The 23,102-nt window shown below is 40.8% G+C and overlaps 1 protein-coding gene across 1 annotated transcript; it reads left to right on the forward strand.

Moving 5' to 3' along the window:
- Positions 1-9,935: 9,935 nt before the first annotated feature.
- Positions 9,936-21,114, forward strand: LOC136154384 (melanoma-associated antigen B3-like). The gene is made up of 2 exons (XM_065916683.1): positions 9,936-10,069; positions 20,081-21,114. The coding sequence occupies exons 1-2, from the start codon at positions 9,988-9,990 to the stop codon at positions 21,112-21,114; spliced, it is 1,116 nt and encodes a 371-aa protein (XP_065772755.1). The 5' UTR covers positions 9,936-9,987.
- The last annotated feature ends 1,988 nt before the right edge of the window (positions 21,115-23,102 follow it).

Below are 23,102 nucleotides of genomic sequence, written 5' to 3' on the forward strand. Positions count from 1 at the left end.
AAGAGAACTGGCATTTCCTTGCCAATATGAATGAACACAGAAAAATTGTTGGTATCAGGAAATAAAGAAAAGGATCCTGACTGAGTGGCATCTGTAATACAGTTGAATGGGAATTCCCAGCCCCTGTATACCCTCAGCAGCCCAGATTTTAACATTGTATAAGTAACATAATACCTTTATTGAAGGTCCAGAATGCAATTAAGAAATTGCAGTACCACAGGTAAGCATATAACTTAGATCAGCTATACTTGAAATGGGTAAGAACAGCAATTTGACTTTATTGGCATCAGCCCTTGTCTCAGGCTGGCACAGTTCAGTACCAAGAGAGATTGTTACCTTTCTTGGTGGGGGAAAGTGAGAGTGTGGTGAATGTTCCAAGTGTCCAGGAAAATGTTAGAACTAAGAAATGAATTCAAGAAAGCTGCAGGACACAAAATAACTCACAAAAATGAGTTGTGTTTGTAAACACTAACAACAAACTATCTGAAAAAGAAATTAAGAAAACAGTTTTATTTCAAAAATGTCAAAAAGAATAAAATACTTAGAAATAAATTTAACCAAGGAAGTAAAAGATCTATACACTGAAAACAAGGAGACATTGATTGAAGAAAGTGGAAAAGACACAAATAAAATGATGTTCCAAGTATACGGACTGGAAGAATTCACATTGTTAAAATATTCATACTACCCAAAGTGATCTACAGATTTAATGTAATGTGTGTCATAATTCCAGTGGAATTTTCCAGAGTATTGGAAAGGCTAAAATTCATATGACACCTCAAAAGACCTTGAATAAAGAAAGTAATCTTGACAAAGAAACAAAGGTGTAAGCATGGTGCTTCTTGATTTTGAACTATATAGTACAAGACAGTGTGATACCAGCATAAACATAGACACACAGACCAACAGAACAGAATAGAGCCAGGTATAAACCCACTCATATTTAGGCAAGTAATCCTTAACAAAGGCACTAAGAATACAAAGGGGGGAAAAAGTATTCTCAATCAACAAATAATGTTGAAAAAACTGAAAGCCTGCCTGCAAAGAGTAAATCTAGAGTCTTATCTTACATCATACTCAAAAATGGATTCAAGACTTTAAAATGAGGCCAGAAATCATAAAATTCTTAGAAGAAAATACAGGGGAAAGCTCCCTGTCATTGGTCATGGCAATGTTTTGTGTTTGTTTGTTTTTTTTAATTTGACAACAGAAACACAGACAAGAAAAAGAAAAATCAGTGGGGCTACATCAAATTAAAAAGATTCTGTATAGCAATAGAAACAATCAACAAAATGAAAAGGTGAAATAGAAAAAATTTGCAAGCCATATATCTGATAAGTTTATATCTAAATTATAAAAGGAACTCATACAACTCAATTACAGACTAATTAATTAAAAATAACTAAAAAATGAGCAAAGAATCTAAATATTTTCTAAGGAAGACATAGAAATAGCCAACAGCTATGTGAAAAGGGGCTCAGCATCACTAATCATCAATGAGATAGTAATTCAGACCACAATAACAGATCACTTCATACCTGTTGGGAGAGCTATTATCAAAAAGCCAAGTGATAACAAGTGTTGGCAAGGGTGTTGAGAAAAGGGAACCTTTGCACACAGTTGCTGGGAATATAAATTGGCACAGCCACTATGGAAAACAGTAAGGAGGTTCCTCAGAAAATTACAACTGTAACTATCGTACGACTCAGTATTTCTGCTTCTGAGTATGCAGTTGACCCTTGAACAACACAAGATTGAACTGTGCAGGTCCACTTATAGATGAATATTTTTTCAATAAATACATTGGGAAACTATTCCGAGTTTGAGATAACCTGAAAAAACTCACAGGTGACTCGCATAGCCTAGAAATGTAAAAAATTAAGAAAAAGGTGTCATGAATGCATAAAATTTATATAGATACTAGTCTATTTTATCACTTACTGCCATAAAATATATACAAATATGAAAAGGTTAAATTTATCAAAAGTTTTGCACACAAACACAGACACACACACACACTTATGGACCATTGAATAGCACCATTCATCTCTGATGAGCAGTTTCTGTAGTACACTGTGATCTCAAAAAAAGTGATCACCAATGATTCTCAGGTATTTCTCACTGTGTTTAGTATGATACCATAAACCTTGAATAACACCATTGGACTCATATGAAGTGCTGCTAGTGGTACTGGAAGTGCTCTCAAGAAACAGAAGTCATGATGTTATACGAAAAAGTTGAATTACTTGTTGTGTACCACACTTTGGGTCTGCAGTCATGGTTGCCACCATTCCAAGATGACATACTCCTTTCCCTATTTGGAACCAGTCTGTTGTTCCATGTCCCGTTCTAACTGTTGCTTCCTGACCTGCATACAGATTTCTCAAGAGGCAGATCAGGTGGTCTGGTATTCCCATCTGGGTGATTCACATAGAGGCTTTGGCATAGTCAATAAAGCAGAAATAGATGTTTTTCTGGAACTCCCTTGCTTTTTTGATAATCCAGTGGATGTTGGCAATTTGATCTCTGATTCCTCTGCCTTTTCTAAAACCAGCTTGAACATCTGGAAGTTCATGGTTCACGTATGGTTGAAGCCTGGCTTGGATAATTTTGAGCATTACTTTACTAGCGTGTGAGATGAGTGCAATTGTGCATTAGTTTGAGCATTCTTTGGCATTGCCTTTCTTTGGGATTTGGAATGAAACCTGACCTTTTCAGTCGTGTGGCTGTCTAGGTTGATCAAAGCTTTTCTTCCAAGTAGCAAGCGTCTTTTAATTTCATGGCTGCAGTCACCATCTGCAGTGATTTTGGAGGCCAAAAGAAAATAAACTCTCTCACCGTTTCCATCGTTTCCCCATCTATTTGTCATGATGTGATTGTATCATGTCATCTGCAAACGGTGCCAGTTTTATTTCTTTTTCAACTTGGATTCCTTTTATATCTTCTCTACTTTGATTGCCACAGCTAGGGCTTCTAAAATCATGTTGAGTAAAAGTGGAGACAATGGACATTCTTGAGATTTTCATATTAAGTAAAGTCAGACAAATATCACTCATGTGGAAATATGATTTTAAAAAATGATACAAAGGAACTTATTTAAAAAATAGACTAAACAGATATAAAAAATGAACTTATAGTTACCAAAGAGCAAATAGGGCAGGGAGCAATAAATCAGAAGCTTGAGGTGAACATATACACATACTGTATATAAGGTAGATGGCCAACAAGTGTCTACTCTATAGAGCAGGAAACTCAATATTCTGTGATAACTTATATGAGAAAAGATTCTTTAAAAGAATGGACATATGTATATGTATAACTGAATCACTTTGCAGTACACCTGAAACTTATACAATATTGTAAATCAACTGTACTCGAAGAAAATTTTTAAAAAGAAAATTACTGAAGAGAAAGGAGATCTGTCTGGACATGTTTTAAGGCAGATGAAAGTGCCCTATTCTGGGGGAAATACCACAAAGTACATGCATTGGTAAGGAAAGGAAGTGAACTCCAGGATTTGAGATAGAATGAGATAGGCTAATTCTATGATTTTGTGCAATGCCATCAGGGTTTTGTGCAAATGATCAGGACTCCCCTAACCTATAGAGCTGCTAACCCTGAGCCTTCAAGGGAAATTATAAACACCATCTGCCAGTGTTTCAGTTGTACAACAAGAAGGCCGGACAGCAGGAACATTTGGGGGGATTGGTTTCATCAGTGCTTCGTCCCTGAATTCAGTAAGTACCTTGCCAGTAAGGGACTGCCTTTTAAAATTCTTTTGATATTGGACAATGTCCTTGGCCATCCAGAACCCTGTGAGTTCAACACTGAAGGAATCAAAGTGGTCTCCTTTCCCCTAAACACAACATCTCTAAGTCTGCCTATAGATCAGAGGGTCAGAGGGACCTTTATTGCTCCGTACACATGGCACTCTATGAAAATGTTTGTCAATGCTATGGAAGAGAACCCTGATAGAACATCATGAAGTCTGGAAGGATTGCACGACTGAAGATGTGATTGTTGACACACACACACACACACACAAAAAAAGCCCATGAATGCCCAAACAATAAATTCCTGCTAAAGAAAACTGTCCAGGTGTTGTACTTGCCTTCATAGAATTTGTGACAGAGTCAGTCAAGGAAATCATGAAAGAGACTGTGGTTATGACATGAAAGGGTGGGAGGGGGTGAAGAGTCCCAAAATATGGATCTTGGAACAATCCAAGCGCTAACAGACACAACAGCAGAGGAATTAACAAAATACGACTTGATGGAGATGAGTGGTTCTGAACCAGAGCTGGATGATGAAGAATAAGACATAGAAGAAGCAGTGCCAGAAAACAAATGGACATTAGACAATCTGGCAGAAGTGTTCAGAGTACTCAAGACTGCTTTTGACTTCTTGTATGGCATGGACCCTTCTATGATAAGGGCACTGAAACAAAAGCAAATGGTGGAAGGAGGACTGATAATACACAGAAACATTTTTTAGACAAATGAAAAAGCAATATCTTCGGAGAGAAATTACAATGTATTTCCATAAAGGTACACTGAGTGTGCCTGCTTCTCCTGTCTCCCCTTCCACCTCCTCTGCTCTTCCATCACTGCCACTCATCAAGGTCATCCCCTCCTCTTCCTCCTCCTCAGCCTACTCAGCATGAAGGTGATGGGAATGACGACCTTCATGGTGATCCACTTCCACTCAACGAGTAGTAAATAATCATTATGCCATACAGGTAATAATCTTATCTGCTGATTATGTGTGTGAGTGTCTTTGTGCTAAGTGCTAATAACTGTATGGCAAGGACTCTATGAGATGCTTCTGTGTCATCATCTTCATCATCACCACCAGCTAAGTATTCATCATGTAGAACATAGCGTGCAAGACTTGTATTGAAATGGATAGCCTACCATTGCATTGGCAGAAGGTGAGTGATATTTAATATAAAGTTAATAATGTTTTCATTTTATTATTGTTTTATAACTTTAGTTTCAAAGAATTATATTACTGCACACCGTCCCACCTCTCTTGTGAGTGAATAAACTGCACATCAGTCTGTCATCACAGGTAAGTGTTTTCTCTTAAAGTAACAATGTTTTCAGTACTGTATTATAAATATTGCCATAATAGTATATGCTATAAAAATTTTTAGCGATTCATTCCTTACTGTATATGCTTGGCTACCATGAAGCAATCCTATTGATTGCACTGAAGTCGCTCAGTCATGTCCAACTCTTTGAGACCCCAAGGACTGTAGCCTACCATGCTCCTCCATCCATGGGATTTTCCAAGCAAGAGTACTGGAGGGGGTTGCCATTTCCTTCTCCAGAGGATTTTCCCTACCCAGGAATTGAGCCCAGGTCTCCCACATTGTAGTCAGACGCTTTACCATCTGAGCCACCAAGGAAGTCTTGATTACACTAGGCTACTATAAAGCAGTCATATTGCTGCTGCTTCATTATCGAAGCTTGAATCATTATATCTGTAAATAAATATGAATTTATTTTCATACTATTTTTTCATGTTTGATATTTAGTGTCTTATATGTATAGTCTTTTGTGTCATATAAGACAATATAGATGTTGGTACTTACAGCCAATTTTTCTTATAAATGGGTGCTGTAAACTTACAGTGTTGATAAATACAGTACTGTGAATATATGTTCTCTCATGATTTTCTTAATAACATTTTTTCTCTGGCTTACTTTATTGTAAGAATACAGTAGAAAATACTTATAGCATACAAAATATGCATTGACTGTTTATCAGTAAGGCTTCCAGTCAACAGTAGGTTATTATTAAGTTTGGGCAGAGTAAAAATTTTACAGGGATTTTGACTGCATGGGAGTTGCATGGTTCTAAACTCTGCATGGTTCAGGGGTCAATTGCATATCCAAAGGAAGTGAAGTCAGTATCTTGAAGAGACATCTTCACTCCTGTGTTCATTGCACCATTATTTACAATAGCAAAGATATGGTAACAACCCAAAATCTACCAACAGATAAATGGATAAAGAACATGTGGTAGATACAGACAATTGGACATAATTTCACCTTAAAAATTAAAGAAATCTTGTCATATGGAACAACATGGATAAACAACAAGGACATTATTCTAAATGCAATAAGCTAGTCTCAGAAGGGCAAATGCTGCATGGTTTCACTTATATGAGGCATCTGAAGTTTTTAAACACATAGAAACACAAAGGGGCCACAGGAGGGAGAAATGGGCAGTTGCTTTTCACTTGATATAATGTTTCAGTTATTCATTGAATAAATTCCAGAAATCTGCTATGTAACATTGTGCCTGTATTTAACAGTACTATATTGTGTGCCTAAAATTTTGAGAGTAGATTTGATGTTAAATGATTTTACCACAACAATAATTTGACAAGTTGATTGTTTTGCTCTCTCTCCAGTAGAGAGTAAGCTGATTAAGTGCAAGCATTTAGAAAACAGAACTCTTTTATACTGTTAATGAGAATGTCAATGGGTGAAACCACTGTGGAAAACAGTATTGAGGTTTCTCAAAAAATTAAAAATCAAATTATGATATGATTCAGCAAACTCACTTCTGGGTATCTATTCAAAGGAGTTAAAATTAGACTCTCCAAGAGATATCAGCATTCCCATATTTGTTGCATCATCATTCACTATAATCAAGACAGGGAAACAGCCTAAATGTCCTTTGATGAATGAATAGATAAATATATGCTATATATATATAAAGTGGAGAGTTGTGTGTATGTGTCCTCAGTCATTCAGTTGTGTCTGACTCTTTTTTGACCCCATGGAATGTAACCTGCCAAGCTCCTCTGACCATGGGCTTCTCCAGGCAAAAATACTAGAGTGGGTTGCTATTTCCTCCTCCAGAGGATCTTCCCAATCCAGGGGTTGAACCCAAATCTCCTGTGTGTCCTGCATTGACAGGTGGATTATTTACCACTGAGCTACCTGGGAAGCCCATAATGGAGTAATATTCAACCTTAAAAAGAAGGAAACTTTGTCATTTGCAATAACAGAGATGACCTAGAAGACATTGTGCTAAGTGAAATAAGCCAGACACAGAAGGACAAATACATGATACCACTTAAATGAGGAATCTAAAACAGGCAAACATAGAAGCAGGGTAGGATGGTGATTGCCAGGGCCTGGGAGGAGGCATAATGAGGAAGTGATTGTCAAAGGACACAGATATTCAGTTATATAAGATGAATAATTTCTAGAAATGTAATGTGTAGCATAGAGTCTATAGTTAACAATTCCATATTGGATACTTAAAGTTTTGCTAAAAGGGTAGATATTATGTTAATTGTCCTTGGTCCTTCTTACCTCCACAAAAATAAATGAGTAAATCAATAAAGAGTGTAGGAGGAAACTTTTGGAGGTAATGGACATGTTTATGGCATAGATTGTAGCGATGGTTCAGAAGTGCATATTTATTTCCAAACATGGAGTTGTATACATTAAATGAGTACAACTTTTTTATATGATAATCATATCTCAATAAAGTGTTTTGTAAAAAAAGAGCAGATATTTGGTCTTATTTGGGGTTGTAGTCTGAGCATAGTGCAAAATGTACAGTAGGCACTTTATATTTAATCAATAAAGGCTGAAAGAAAGAGTATAAATAAGGAAAAGATTCTTAATTTTTGGTTTACCTAACTCCTTCTTGTGCTTTTTTTCCTAAAAATTAAAGTTATATGCTTGTATTTGCTTATATTATTTAGGAATGTAAGATAAATTCTAATGGATTAGGCCACATGCTTATTCTCTTGTTTATTTCCCAATTATTATTTGCGAAGGAGCTCTTTTTTTTTCTTTTGACTGTGAAGCATGCTGGACCACCCCCAACCAGGGATCAAACCCACCCATGCCCTGTGCATTGGGAGCAGGGAGTCTTAAACACTGGACCAAAAGGGAAGTTCTGAGAATGAGCTTTTTGGTAGGCTGACTAGTACTGTGGATGCTTTTTAAAAAACTGGAACAGTAGCAAACTCCAAAACAAGATATAGCCCCTGTCCATTGAATTTTAGAGTCTAGGAGGTACTATAATATGAAAAGATGGTGAGATATTCTCTATGACCAAAAGCAGGGGTCCGCAAACTTCAGGCCTCCAACCAGTACTTCCTGTGAGATCAGCAGCAGCATTTAGATTAGAAATAAAATTCATAATAAATGTAATGTGCTTGAATTATCCCAAAACCATCCCCCACTCCCAGTCTGTGGAAAAATTGTCTTCTAAAAAACCAGCCCCTGGTGCCAAAAAGGTTGGGGACTGCTGAAAGAACAAGTAAAAAGCAGGGTAAAGAGGGCAGGCAGTTGGAGTTGAAAGAAAATGTAAATAGCCTGTGGTGAGGCAGTTTGGAGCCTTGTTGTTGTTCAGTCATTAAGTCATGTCCCACTCTTTGTGACCCCATGGACCACAGCTCACCAGGCCTCCCTACGCTTCACTATCTCCCAGAGTTTTCTGAAACTCAAGTGCATTGTCAGTGATGCCATTGAACCATCTCGTCCTCTGCTGCCCCCTTCTCCTCCTACCCCAGATCTCTCAGGGTCTTTTCCAATGAGTTGGCTCTTTGCATCAGGTGGCCAAAGTATTGGAGCTTCAACTTCATCCATCAGTCCTTCCAATGAATATTCAGGGTTGATTCCTTGAGAATGGACTGGCTTGATCTCCTTGCTGTCCAAGAGACTCTCAAGAGCCTTCTCCAAGACCACAGTTAGAAAGCATCAATTCTTCGACACAGCTTTCTTTATAGTCCATCTCTCACATTTGTACATGACTACTGGAAAAACCATAGATTTGACTATAGGGACCTTTGTCGGCAAAATGATGTCTCTGTTTTTTAATACAATGTCTAGGTTTGGAGCCTTAGGAAAATGCAGAGCCTTCAGTGAGAAGTCATTTTATGTGAAGTTGCCTGATTGGCTAGAGAGACAGTGGAAATGGTGGGCATGGCCAGATTCTCAGATGGAGGGCCTCAGAGAGTCCAAAGTCTCCTGCACTGGTGACCTTTATCCTGGGTTGAGGGAGCCAGAGACCTTTCCACCAAGAAGGTACTCGATTATTTTATCTTGTGTGTAATTGGGAAAATTCTAGGCAACTTCTAGAGTTTTAGTTGGTACTTAAATACTTGGAAATACTGGTTATTTAGATGAAATGATAGCTAGGAGGGAAGATATTGATCAATGACAAAAATTCTAAAAATTTTGAGTTGTTTCCAACTGGGAAAGATTCTACCTCAAACACATTCTATGTTATATCCTCTGGTGTGACTGTTACATGATTGTCCTTGCTAGGCAACATTTTAGTTCAATGTGATTTTCTTTGTCTTGGAGTTTGGCTAATGTGCTGGAGTTCAGGAGGCTAGTGAAACAGCATGTGAAACAATTGACCAGCTTAAACTGTTTTTGCCTCCTCAAAGAGATTGTTGATTAATCACACCTTGAGTCATTTTGCAAAGAAAGAACTGCATGTGTCCAAGAAGGAATGCATGACCTCAGGATGACCCCGGAGCAAAGATCTTCAATCTGGGGAACTCAGAGAATACAAGTGTTGCTCCAAGGGCCATTGCAAAATGAGAAGTCCTTCAATAAGGAAAGCCTGGCTTCCTGTAACCTGAGTAGCTGATATGGACTAATTAAAGACTAGCCAATTAGCTTCCAAGTTATAAATTCCCGTGACCCCTTAGATTTCACTCAGGCTGCTGGGTTGAAGCGAGATTTGAAACCTTGTCTCCTGCACTGGTTGGCCTTGTAGTAAAGCTCTTTTCTCAAAAGCTCTTGCCATAAGTATTGGCTTCTGTGTGCATCTGTCAGTGAGCCCATGTTCAGTGAGTTTGGGCAGCCTAGTTGAGGTTTAGGACTTGTGACCATCTGCTTGATGCACTGTAACCCCTGGTGGTTTCTCAGCATCAACCCTGAGTGGCCATCTCGACTGAGTTTGTCTAGAAAGTCGGCTCTCAGGTTCCTGTTTCCTAGCCATGGCACTCTGGGCTCCTTGGGCTTCTTTGGCTCCTTTCACTTTTAAGAAAAGAAATAGCTCCTGGATCATATATCTTTGGGGTGAGTAACCTCATTATAATGTTCCTATAGCTAAATGTGCTATATGTATTTAGAATTTGTCTGTAGTCTAATAATCTCATCAGGACTGTGGGTTAGAGAGGATTGGACTGTTGGATGGCATCACCGACTCAACAGAAACAAGTTTGAGCAAACCCCAAGAGATAGTGAAGGACAGGGAAGCCTGGCGTGTTATAGTCTATGGGGTGGCCAAGAGTCAGACACACCTGAGCAACTGAACAGTGACAACAACACTGTGGGTTAGGGTCCCGCCTAGGGGAGTTCCTTCCGTCTGGATAAAATCCAAAGGCTAGGATGAGGGGTTGGTTAGGGACCCTCCTAAGGGGACAGTGCAAGAGGTTAGAGCTGCTGAGATATTCAACGATTGGGTTAGAGCCCCAAATGGCTACGTTAAGGTCGCAGGTCTTTGGATTTATTTGCCTATGTTTAACTATGTCTGACTGTTATATGTGTTGGAATTGGCTAATAGGAAGTTGGCTATTGGATGTCTGTGACAAAATTTTATTAAACCTGATATTAATGAGGGTCCTCTGAATCGGGAGATAAACACCTTGCTCCTGGACTGGAAACCTTGCTTTATGGAGGCGATGGAGTGTTTTACTCATGCCTTTGGCCACCTGATGCGAAGAACTGACTCATTTGAAAAGACCCTGATGCTGAGAAAGATTGAGGGCAGCAGGAGAAGGGGACAACAGAGGATAAGATGGTTGGATGGCATCACCAACTCAATGGACATGGGTTTGGGTGGACTCCGGGAGTTGGTGATGGACAGGGAGGCCTGGCATGCTGCGGTTCATGGGGTCGCAAAGAGTTGGACACGACTGAGCGACAGAACTGAACTGAAGGTGATTTCCTGTAGGTATTGTTATAGATGGATATCCTTTAAAAAAAAAAACTTTTACTGGAAAATTGTTGATTTACATTCATTCTTGTGTTAGTTTCAGGTGCACAGCAAAGTGATTCAGTTACATATATATTCAATCTTTTCCAGATTCTTTCCCATATAGGTTATTACAGAATGTTGAGTAGAGTTGCCTATGCTATATAGGAGGTCCTGTTGGGTTATCTATTTTATATATTGCTGGTTTGTGTATGTTCATCCCAATTTCTAATGTATCCATCCCCCCATGTTTTCAAAATGTGAGAGTGTGTTTCTGTATTTTAAATAAGTACATTTGTGTCATAAGTCTGTTTTCAAAATGTGAGAGTGTGTTTCTGTATTTTAAATAAGTACATTTGTGTCATTTTAAAAAATTAGATAGTACCTATGAGTGATATAATATGATATTTGTCTTTGTCTGACTTACTTCATTCACTATGAAAATCTCTTAAGTCCATCCAGTGCTGCAAATGACATTATTTCATTCTTTTTTATGGCTGAGTATGATTCCATTGTATGTATGTATCACATTTTTATTCATGGACCTGTAGGTGGTTTCCGTGTCTTAGCTATTGTAAACAGTGCTGCAGTGAACATGGGTGTGCTTGTACCTACTCAAATTATGGTTTTCTTCAGATATATGCCCAGGTAGTCTATTTTTTAAATTTTATTGGGGTACAGTTGATTTACAATGTTGTGTTAATTTCAGGTATATAGCAAAGTGGTTCAGTTATACATATATGTACATTCATTAATTTTTAGTTTCTTTTTTCATACAGAATATTCATTAGAGTTTCCTGTGCTATGTAGGAGGTCCTTGTTGGTTATCTTTCATATATAGTGGTATGTTTATGTTCATCCCAAGCTCCTGATTTATCCCTCCCTATGTTTCCCCTTTAGTGTCCATCAGCTTGTTTTCATCATCTGTCTTTCTGTTTTGTAAATAAGTTCATTTTTATCATTTTTTAAAATTAGATTCTACATATGAGGGATATATTTTTCTTTGTCTGACTTAATTCGCTTAGTATTACAATCCCTAGGTACATCCATGTTGCTGCAAATGGCATTCTTTCATTCTTTGTTATGGCTGAGTAATACTCCTTTGTATTTACAGACCACATCTTTACTCCTCTGTTGATGGACATTTGGGTTGCTTCTGTGTCATAAGTATTGTAAATAATGCTGCAATGAACATTGGGTGCTGTAACTTTTTTGGATTATGATTTTCTCTGGATATATTCACAGGAGTGGACTTGTTGGATATTATGGTGGTATTATTTGTTTGTTTTATTTTTTTGGAGTTTACCTGATTTACAGCGTTGTGTTAGTTTCAGGTGTATAACAAAGTGACTCAGTTATACATACACATGTATTCCTTCATTTTCAGATTCTTTTCTCATACAGTTTATTACAGAATATTGAATAGAGTACTCTCTGCTATACAGTAGGTCCTTTTTGGTTATCTCTATTATATATAGTTGTGTATGTGGACTTCCCAGGTGGTGCAGTGGTAAAGAATCCACCTGCCAATGGAGGAGACACAAGAGAAGCAGGTTCAGTCCCTTGATCAGGAAGATCCCCTAGAGTAGGAAATGGAAACTCACTCCAGTATTCTGTCCTGGAACTTCCATGGACAGATGAGCCTGTTGGACTACAGTCCATGGAGTCACAAAGAGTCCGACATGACAGTTGTATATGTTTATCTCAAGCTCCTAATGTATCTCTCCCACAACATTTCTCCAATGGTAACCATAAGCTTGTTTTCGGTATCCAAAAGTCTCTTTCTATGTTGTAAATAAGTTCATTTGTGTCATTTTTAAAAATTAGATTCCACATATGAATGTTGTCATATGATATTTGTGTTTCTGTGTCTTACTTTACTTACTATGACATTTCCTAGGTCCATCCATGTTGCTGCACATGGCATTATTTCTTTTTTATGGCTGAGTAATAATATTCCATTGTACCACATCTGCATTATTCATTTCTCTTTAGATGGACATTTAAGTTACTTCCATGTCTTGGCTAATATAAATAGTGCTATAATGAAGATTGGGTGCATGTGTATCTATGAATCATAGGTTTCTCTGGATATGTGCCGGGAGTGGGATTGCTGGATCATATGGTAACTCTCTTTTTAGTTTTTCATGGAACTTCCATAATGTTCTCCATAGTGGCTGTGTCAATTTGCATTCCCACTGAGAGTGCAAGAGTGTTCCCTTTTCTCCACACTCTCTCCACCACTTACTGTTTGTAGATTTGGGCATGATGACCATTCTGACTGGTGTGAGGTGATACCTCATTATAGTTTTGATTTGCATTTCTCTGATAATTAGCGATGTTGAGTATCTTTTCATGTGCTTTTTGGCCATCTGTATGTCTTCTTTGAAGGAATATCTATTTATGTCCTCCACCCAGTTTTTTTTATTAGGTCGTTTATTTGACATAGAGGTGCATGAACTATTCATATATTTTGGAGATTAATCCCATGCTATTTGCTTTATCTGCAAACATTTCCTCACATCCTGAGTTGTGTTTTTGTTTATGGTTTATTTTGCTGTGCAGAAGCTTTTAACTTTAATTAGATGCCACCTGTTTATTTTTGTTTTTATTTTCATTACTCTTGGAGGTGGATCAAAAACCATATTGCTAAAAGAAAAAAATACTGCTGCAACTTATGTCAAAGAGTGTTCTGCCTAGGTTTTCCTCTGAGAGTGTCATAGTATCTGGCTTTACATTTTGGTCTCTGATCCATTTTGAGTTTATTTTTGTGTGTGGTGTTAGAGAATGTTCTAATTACATTCTTTTCCATGTAACTGTCTAATTTTCACAGCACCACTTATTGAAGAGACTGTCATTTTTGGTTTGCGAGTATTCTGTTCAGGATTTTTGCATCTATGTTCTTCAGTGACATTGGCCTGTAATTTCCTTTTTTGGTGAATCTTTGTCTGATTTTGCTATTTGGGTGATGGTGGCCTCATAGAACGAGCTTGGGAGTGTTCCTTCCTCTGCAATTTTTTGGAAAATTTGAGATTGATAGGTAATAACTCTTCTCTGTTTGATAGAATTCACCTGTGAAACCATCTGGTCCTGGACTTTTGGACATTGGGAATTTTTAAATCACTATTTCAATTTCAGTGCTTGTGATAGGTCTGCTTACATTCTCTATTTCTTCCTTGTTCAGTCTTGGAAGGTTGTGCCTCTCTAAGAATTTGCCCATTTATTCTAGGTTATCCATTTTATTTACATATAGTTGTCTGTAGCAGTCTCTTATGGTACTTTGAATGTCACACGAGTGCGTTCTTAATGAAATCAGCCCTGATTACCTTGGTGTGGTGAGAGCATAGAGGTAAAATGAGGGAGTATAAAGCAGGAAAATCTGGCCCCCCTGCCATGAGAATATACCCTGATCCCTGGTTAAAGGAATTTCATACAATTGGACACATTCTGGTGTTTCCTCACTGAAAAGTCTAGTCCTCTTCTGTATGAGTCAGAATAGCAGGGAGGTAGCATTGAACTGCTTATAAATGTGTGTGTGTGATGTTAAAAATGAAATTTTACCAGGAGAAATAGCCATTGGTTGTGGTCTTAAAGGTAATGGGCTACATAGAGGCCTGGAAATTGCCAAGGCATCTAGAATTGCTTGTCTGTGTGTGATCTCTGCTGGAGTGGTAAAATGTTTTGGTCATCTACCAGAAAGATTAAACCCCAGCATGCTCAGAAAGGAAGTGAGGAAATCAGTGTTTAAACATGTGTGCTCCTGAGTTGTTCTCTCAAACTCAGCTCTGACTGAGTTTAAGACAGCTTCCTCTTTCACTTTCTTCAACATGATGCAATCACTCTTTCACCTTCCTTCTCACTAGGTAAGTTTTTCAAGGTAGAGAGTGAGACAGAGTCTAAATTTCCATATGCCCCTCTTGAGTAGACAAGCATGCCCTCAGCACGTGGCAGAGTGGGAATATTAGGAGCTTCGGACCAAATGGGCTCCAGTCTTGGAACTGGTGGGACAGATTCCTTGGAAGCTTGGTAGCACACGTGCCTCTCAAGCTAGTTTGACAACCACATATATTGGAAAACTTTTCAGGGTTCTTTAAGTGAACCCTCAGATCCGAGCTGCTCACCTTGAGACTGTCCATTCTTCTCAGTGGTTTCTCCAGGGAATTCATACAGCCAACTCTTCCCAGAAACCAAACTAGGAGATGGAATTTGGTCCTAAATTAAGGGACGATGGCTCTAGTTTGCCCATTTTCTTCCTAGAAAGGAACAAAGCACTCTGAGCCACAGATAGATAAGTCCTGATGGCTTTTCTACAGCTTCCATGAATGCAGGGGTTTTCCAGGGGAAGCCAACATTTCTGCCTCATCCAGAGACCTCAAGTTCCTGATAAGAGTGCTGGTTGATGTTGGCTGCAATCCATGAAGGCTGGGAAGAGGCAGCAAACATTGGTTAAAGGCAGTTGGTCCAGGATCTGTTTGCTGGCCAAGATGTAAACTATTTTGAGCACTACAGTGGAAGAAATCAGTCAGTCAATGGCAGAGTTCAGTTTGGGCTGATGAGTGGCCAGGAAAAGCCAGGACAGCTGACCCAATAGTAATAAATTCCATCCAGGCACCAAAACTCCAAACTTAAAGCAATAGCCTATAAAGAGACATGTGAAGGAAGTTAAATCTGATAATTACCTTAAATACCAATTAATCCAATCTTGTCAGTGCTTATTATCATACTCCAGTCTGGTTGGTACACAGATTTGAGATCTGGGATTATCATTTTGTACAGAATTTGAGAATCATTAACCAAATTGATTTCCCACAAGACTGAAGAATGTACAAAGAGAGATGGGGGGAATTGAAACATAAAACATCAACCAATTTAAACTTGTTTTGCTTCCTTAAAACAGGTTGTTGGTTAATGATACCTTGAGTTATTTTTAGAGACAGCACCAGGCATGTACAAAAAGGAGCCCCAGTTTCCAGGATGACCCCTGAACCAAGAGGGTTCAGTCTGTGGAACTCTCAGAGTAGGAATGTTGCCATGGGAGAACTGTATGAAGTCCTTCAGTATGGAAAATCTGGCTTCTAGCAGCCAGATTACATGAACTAATTCAAGACTAGCCAATTAGCTTCCAAGTTTGCAGTTCCCCTAAACCCTTTAATTTTACCTCAAACTCTGGATTGAGGAGACAGATTTGAGAGCCCTGCCTTGTGTCTTCTTGCCACTCCACCTTGGAATAAAATTTTTCTCTCAAAAGCCCGTTCCATAGTATTGGCTTCTGTGTGCATCAGGCAGCGAGCCCTTGCTGGGGAACACTCGTGACCGATAGGCCTGGAATTAGATTCTTCTCTGAATTCCTCTAGATTCCACACTGTTAGACTCCCCTTGACCTAAAGCAGAGCTTGTGTTCCTTAACACTCAAATGTATCTTGGGATAAAAATAAGGACTCTGGATATATTCCAATGCACTTCTTTAGGCACAAAGCCTTGAAGGCTACCTCAGGAAATGAGAGCAATGAGGAGGAGAAACAGATGATAGTGGCAATAAGATCGTCTCTCTGTGCAGTGTCAGATAACCTCAATTAGAATAGCACAAAGCCATCTTAGACGGCTCCTCTCCTTTAGAAGTGTGCGCATATCTCAGATATCGTGGGTTGGGTTCTAGATCACTGCAATAAAGTGAATATTGCCATAAATTAAATCACAGGAATTTGGGGGATTCCCATGCTTATAAATGTTGTTAATCCTATTGTGTACACTTACTAGAAAATCTTTAAAAAATGTACATAGCCTAATTAACATATATAAGACAGTTACAATAGTAACAAAGAAAAATGATCAGAGCACCATAAGAAATAAAATAAGGAAAGAATTTAAAATATTTAAAGAAAAAAAAAAAATAAAATATTTAAAGAATTAACAGTATGTGGAACAGGGACCCCACATAAACACTCGGTTTTGGAAAAACGGTGCCATAGATATGTTCAATGCAGGGTCATGTAAACTTAAAGTTTGTAATGAAGCATGATTAAGTGAAGTACAATGTTTTAAAGGTATGCATGTAAATCTATTAAAACAAGTCACAAAAGAGACTGACTATGGCTTTTGAAAAGGATCGGTCAGCATTTTTCTCTGGGAGCACACCCGATCCTGCCCCCTGCCTTATTGTGTTATTTTCCCCATCTCAGGTCCAGTCTGGGACATGAAACTGTAAGGTTTGCATTAGGAACACTGCTCAAGAGTTTGCAGGGGTGTGGTCTTCCCCAGGAATCATTTAATCCTTGAGATAGACAAAATGAGGGCCCCCATGAGTGAGGACTGGAGAGACAACAACCCTAAAATACAGGTCATTCAGAGACCTGCCCAAACTTGCTCTCAGGCCTAGAATGCCCAGAGTGGACATTGTCTCTTATAAGCCTTGTAGTTCTCTGTGAGGTCAAAGTCTCCTTCTAAGAAGAATGGCCTCAGTTCAGTGGAGGGAGAATCTCAGGTTGGAGGGTCAGGTCCCAGGACTGGGCAGGATCATGGTGAGGTCACTTAGTGGATAGAGAAGTATCAGTAGACCCACAAATGAGGAGACTTTACAGACCCCTGCCCCATTCTTAACCCCAGAGGCTCCAGGGAGAGTTACAGGGATGAGAAGCCTCTTTATTTTTGTCTGGTCTCAGGGAGAGAAGGTCTTTTCTGTCAGGTACAAACCCCAGTTCTGCAGAGGGGGCTGTCTTGGCCATCACCACAGTGAAGGTGAGGACCATCAGTGCTAATGAGAGGGTCTGTCCCCCAAGGACGGAGTCTGGCAGAGTGGCGCCCCTCATGTCAGGGAGAGATGCTCAGAGCAGGGCCCTGACACCCCACCAGGGACACCAGGAGGCAAGGGCTTTAGGGACAGGAGGACTCAAGTCTGTAGAGCAAGGGTTCCCGGGCTCAGATAGATGGTACGGGGAGGACCCTAAAGGATGACCCACGGACAGCTGAACACTGAATGATGGGGTTCCCACAGAGCCCCATCCCTAGAATCATCCCTCAGAGATTCCCACACAGGGCAGCCTTAGCTGGAAATGGTTCCAACAATTCGTGCTGGTGGTGGGGAGCTCTGACTGCTGTTCAGGGTGTTCATTTGGACGAGAGTGGATTCCCAGGACTGATCTAAAGTCATGGTGAGGACCTGAATGTGGACTCAAGGGACCATTGCCCCATCCTGTAACAAAGCAAAACCCACAAAGTCTCGCCTCTGTGGTCGACAAGGAATGGTTCCTACAATGCTGTTAGGCTTCCTTTTTTGGTAATTGTTGATCTAAGAGATTCTTTAAGATCTAAGAGATTTCTTGATTCTGGAAATGAAGGAAACCTAGGCCCTAACTCCAATCACAGGGAGAGCCCCGAGTGCTAAAAGGGCATGGGCAGTAAAGATGGTGACAGAAAGCAGCCCCCTTGCACTCAATTCCCGGACTTCTCCCCTGCCGAACTCTAGGAGGTGAAGCTTTGTTTGGAGGCTTGTGGACACAGTTTAGGTAAAGGAGGAGTGTTGGGTCTGATAGGTGAAGAAGGGGACTCCAAATGAGGACCATAGAAACACACACCCCCACCCCGCCCCTCGGCCTTCACACACCTCCCCTTCTATCAGCTATCTGAGACCCTGAGCATCATGGCCAGATATGAGTCATCCTCACTTGCTATCTACAGTTTCTAGGAAGTAAGGACTTAAGTTTGAGGGCCTGGCCTCTGGCCGGCAGAGGGTGGATTCCCAGCGCTGGTCCAGAGTCGAGGGGAAGACTTAGCTCAGACTGAGGCAGGGGCCACTCAGACCATAAGCACCAAGTCTCACTGCTGCTGTGAACCCTGGGAAGCCCTGACAGAGCCATCAAACTGAGTTCTGCCTGGGAAGTCTCAGGGATGGGAGGTCTTTGGTCAGGGGGAGTCCCTGCTTGCAGATGGAGGACACCTCTGTCCTAACTGCAATGAAGTGAGTGCCCTAAGTACTGATTGGGGGCCCCTCCCCATTTAGGGGTGGTGTCACAAAGCAGAGTGCCTACGTATCTGGGAGGCTCCAGGGAAGGGTAGTCACGTAGGTAGTACCCTGACTTTGCCCCTCCAGGGACTCGGGAAATAGAGGACTTTGCTCTGAGGCTGAACAACCCAGGTTATTGGTGGGAGGAGTCCTGAGTTCTACCCAGACCTGAATGAGGACTAAGGTGAACACCAACTCTAAACTTAAGTTCTCATAAATTTTGGCCCTTTTCCATGTAGAAACCTAGAGTATCTGTAAAGATGAAGTCTTCTCACTTCTGTCTGGAGAGTTCAGAGAAGTGAGGGTGTTGGACTAAGTGAATGACCTCAATTCTGCCAAGGTAGGAGGCCCAGGGCTTCAGAGGAGTCAGGGTGAGGACCCTGAAAGAACTGATGTTTGCACTCACCCACCAACAGGGGATCAATAGAGAGTACCCTCCGCACCACCCCCCTCCTGGCTCAAAGCACTGAGAAGCCCAGGCATGAAGTCAGGTGTATGTGAACCCTCCTTTCCTTCTGATGGTATGGGATTGGAGAGAGCCTTTGTCTGAGAGGAGGTACACCAGGGCAGCAGACACGGGTGTCCCAGGCTCTACCTAGAGTCAAGGCAAGACCGTGAAAGAGGACGGAGAACCCCAGTGAGCCCAGGACAGAGTTCCCTAGAGCTGACTGCTGTGGGTGCCCCCTGCCAGGAACACAGGGCTGAAATGCCCCTTCACCTATTAAGGTATCATAGGAAGATGAAGACCAGGCTTTGGGATATAAGCTTAGACCACACAGAGGAGGGGGCCCTGCGCCTGCCAAAAGTTGATACGATTGTCCTGAATATGAACCGAGAGGACCCCACCCTCCAGAATGGAGGAGGCTGTCCACAAAGACTAGACTGGCCTATTGCTCCTCAAGCCTCAGGAGGCAGCTGGCAGGGCTGGCAGGCTGAAACCTGAGTCTCACCTTAATTATTTCACCAGAGTTTTCAGAAGAGAGGGTGATCAGAACAGTAGTCCTTTGGGTTCGCAGAGCAGGGCAGGCATGGAAACCTGCAGAGGGGGCCTTCTTAAAGGCAGAGTGGTGCCTCCCTGCCACAGGCGCTTCATCCTCTCTTCCTCTCTGCCCAGATCACGTGCTGTTCTACCTGCGCTCCTGCCTGTTGTCCCTGACCACAGTCACAATGCCTCGGGGTAACAGGGGTAAGAAGGGTAAGCCCCACACCTGTAAGAAACGCCGCCAGGCTCAGCATGGCACCCAGGATCTGAGGGGCGCTCAGGTCACTGCCACCACGATGGAAGCACGCTCCTCTTCCTCCAGTCCTGGTCCGGGGGTTGATGCTAAAGGAAAGCCCGGTGCTAGGTCTGGTAAGCATCTCAAGCATCCTCGGGGGGCGCTGGCCACCACCACTGTGCCTGCAGGTGTTTCTTCCACAAGATCATCCAAAAGAGCCATTGGGGAAATTGGGAAAACACATAATTCCCCTCAGGCCCCTCTCTCCAATGTGCGGTCTAGGAAACGCTCACTAGTCAGGCCGACATATCTGTTGGTGCAGTTCCTGTTACGCATGTATAAGACGAAAAAGCCCATTAGTAAAGTGCATATGCTGAAGATCATCGATAAAAAGTACAAAAATCTATTCCTCAGTATCCTCAAAAGAGCTTCGGAGAGCATGGAGGTGGTATTTGGTATTGACGTGAAGAAAGACAACACTGCCAAGCATTCTTATGTCCTTGTTAGCAAGATGAATCTCCCCCGCAACGGGATTGTGCACCGTGGCAGGGGTTTTCCCAAGACCGGTCTCCTGATGAATCTCCTGGGTGTGATCTTCATGAAGGGCAACTGCACCACAGAGGACGACATCTGGAATTTCCTGGGTAAGATAGAAATCTATGCTGGGAAGAGGCACTTCTTATTTGGGGAGCCCAAGAAGCTCATCACCCAAGATTTGGTGGAGCTGAAATATTTGGAGTATCGGCAAGTGCCCGGCAGCAGTCCAGCATGCTATGAGTTCCTGTGGGGCCCGAGAGCACATGCTGAAACGAGCAAGATGAGAGTCCTGGAGTTCCTGGCCAGGACCAACCATTTGGATCCCAGTGCCTTCCACTGTCGTTATGAAGAGGCTTTGAAAGATGAGGAAGAGAGGGCCCAAGCCGGCAGATGACCCAGTGTTCCTCCAGCAGTTCCTTCCACACCTAGTGAAGTTGAGGCAAATTCTGCCTTTTGTGGCTGAAGAGAGTATTCACAGTGCTCCAAGTACTATAGGACTGGATGTCACCAAGGGTTCACAGTGTAAAATACCCTAGTGTTCCTCTTCTGTATGGGGAATTGAAAGATAAATCTGTGTTTTTATGTTCTTACTACTTTTCAAATTTTGCTCCTAAATGAAAGCTTATCTAGCATATATGTGTACAAACTCATCAGTCACACTTAACCATTTTTTGTTGGTCTTAAGGATAAGAGTTTTTCTGTTGTGTAAAGCAAATGGGGAAGCTTCCATCTTATTTAGTAAGCCAGTGAAAGATAACATGGCATTGCAATATGTTATTTCCTTGAAAATACAAAAATGTTAAGCAGTAAAATATGTGGGATCAAGAAATAGAGGAAAAGGAAGATGGTTGGTATTTGGTTTCCTCATCCCTTGTACTCTGTGTTTTATAAAATTATAAACAACAGTATATGCCTGGTTAATTCAAAATATTGAAATAAATTCTAATAATTTCAACCTCATGCTTACAAGCTCATTTATTCCCCAAACATGAACTGAGCCTCTGCTCATAGTAGGCTCCATGCTAGTACTTGGAGAGCTGAGAAAAAGATCTAGCCAATGACCATAAAATTATAGAGTCGAGAAGCAGTTGTCATATAAAGAAAATGGTGACATGACAGCAGTCAAATGTGAATTCCCTGATGCAAAGTGGTGGTGGGCCTTGGGAAAATATAAGTCCTTCAGTGGGAAGTAATTATAAGTTGAGTGTATGGTGGCCTGAATGAGGATGTGGTAATCCTGACCAGGGACCAGGTTCTCACATGGTGGACCCCATAGTTTAAAGACAAAGCCTGGGATGGGAAACTGCCCTTAACAGTTACAGGCACACTTCACTCTGTTGCACTTTGCTTTATTGTATTCCACAGATACTGTTTTCCTTTTCTTTGTTCTTTTTCTTTAACAAACTGAAAGTTTGTGTCAACTGTGCTTCCAACAATTCTTCTGGCTCCATACTTCCAACACCATTTGCTCACTTCATGTCTGTCACATTTTGATAACTCTCGCAATGTTCACACCCTCAGCAGCAAAAAGATGGACTCACTGAAGGCTCTGATAATGATTAGCATTTTTTTTTTAGCAAATGGGTGTTTTTGATTAAGATATCTATATTGTTCTGAGGCATAATGCTATTGCCTACTTAATAGCCTACAGTATAGTGTAAACATAAATTTTATGAAAACACTGGGAAACCAAAAATTTCTTGTGACTCAATTGTAATATGGACTTTCCTTTGGTGGTTGAGAACCAAACTTGTAGTATTTTTGGAGTCTGCCTGTGCTTTGGGATTGTGAGTAAATCAGAGAGAAATCATGTGAGACTGGCATGGAATGTACCCTGTGCTCTTGTTCCAGTACAGGTAAACACTGTGCAGATAAGATGTTTTATTCACATTGCCTTCTCTCCACGGAGTTTCCCAGAAATCAGGGTGGCACTCCCCTGAAGTGGGATGATGTCTTGAAGCCACTGGACTGCCACACTCTGCCCTGGCTGGGGGAGCCAGAGCCCACACCACTAAAAAAAATAATCATTCTAATCAAGTTATCATGACTGTAATTTGGCAAACAATTGGCAAGGAATAGATACTTGTGGGTAGTTAAATGAATGAAAATGGAAGTGGTTTATAAAAAAAGGGCAAGTGAGAGATAGGTAAGTTTGGGCCCCTTGAAATATTTTGGAACTTTGTGTTACATCCACTGAGGATGTCTACTTCATGGTGACCTTCAGTGATATACTCTTAACTGGGATATACTAGTTTTCCTTGCTAACCAGGATTTTGCCTGATAGGGGTTCTTTGCCCTAGACCCCTGCTTATTCTTTGACATCTCCTGGGTTGAAAATTGAACCACAGTGTACTGGGTTGAATTTCCGGTGGAAAAATTGAT

The sequence above is a fragment of the Muntiacus reevesi genome, chromosome X, assembly GCF_963930625.1.
Source record: "Muntiacus reevesi chromosome X, mMunRee1.1, whole genome shotgun sequence".
NCBI classification, from domain to species: Eukaryota; Metazoa; Chordata; class Mammalia; order Artiodactyla; family Cervidae; genus Muntiacus; species Muntiacus reevesi.

What these genes read in the sequence shown, in the direction of transcription:
- LOC136154384 (XM_065916683.1), top strand. Translation starts at nt 9,988, where the DNA reads ATGGCACTCTGGGCTCCTTGGGCTTCTTTGGCTCCTTTCACTTTTAAG. An exon ending in CTGGATCATATATCTTTGGG is followed by an intron (nt 10,070 to 20,080) that starts GTGAGTAACCTC and finishes CTCTCTGCCCAG; the next exon opens with ATCACGTGCTGTTCTACCTG.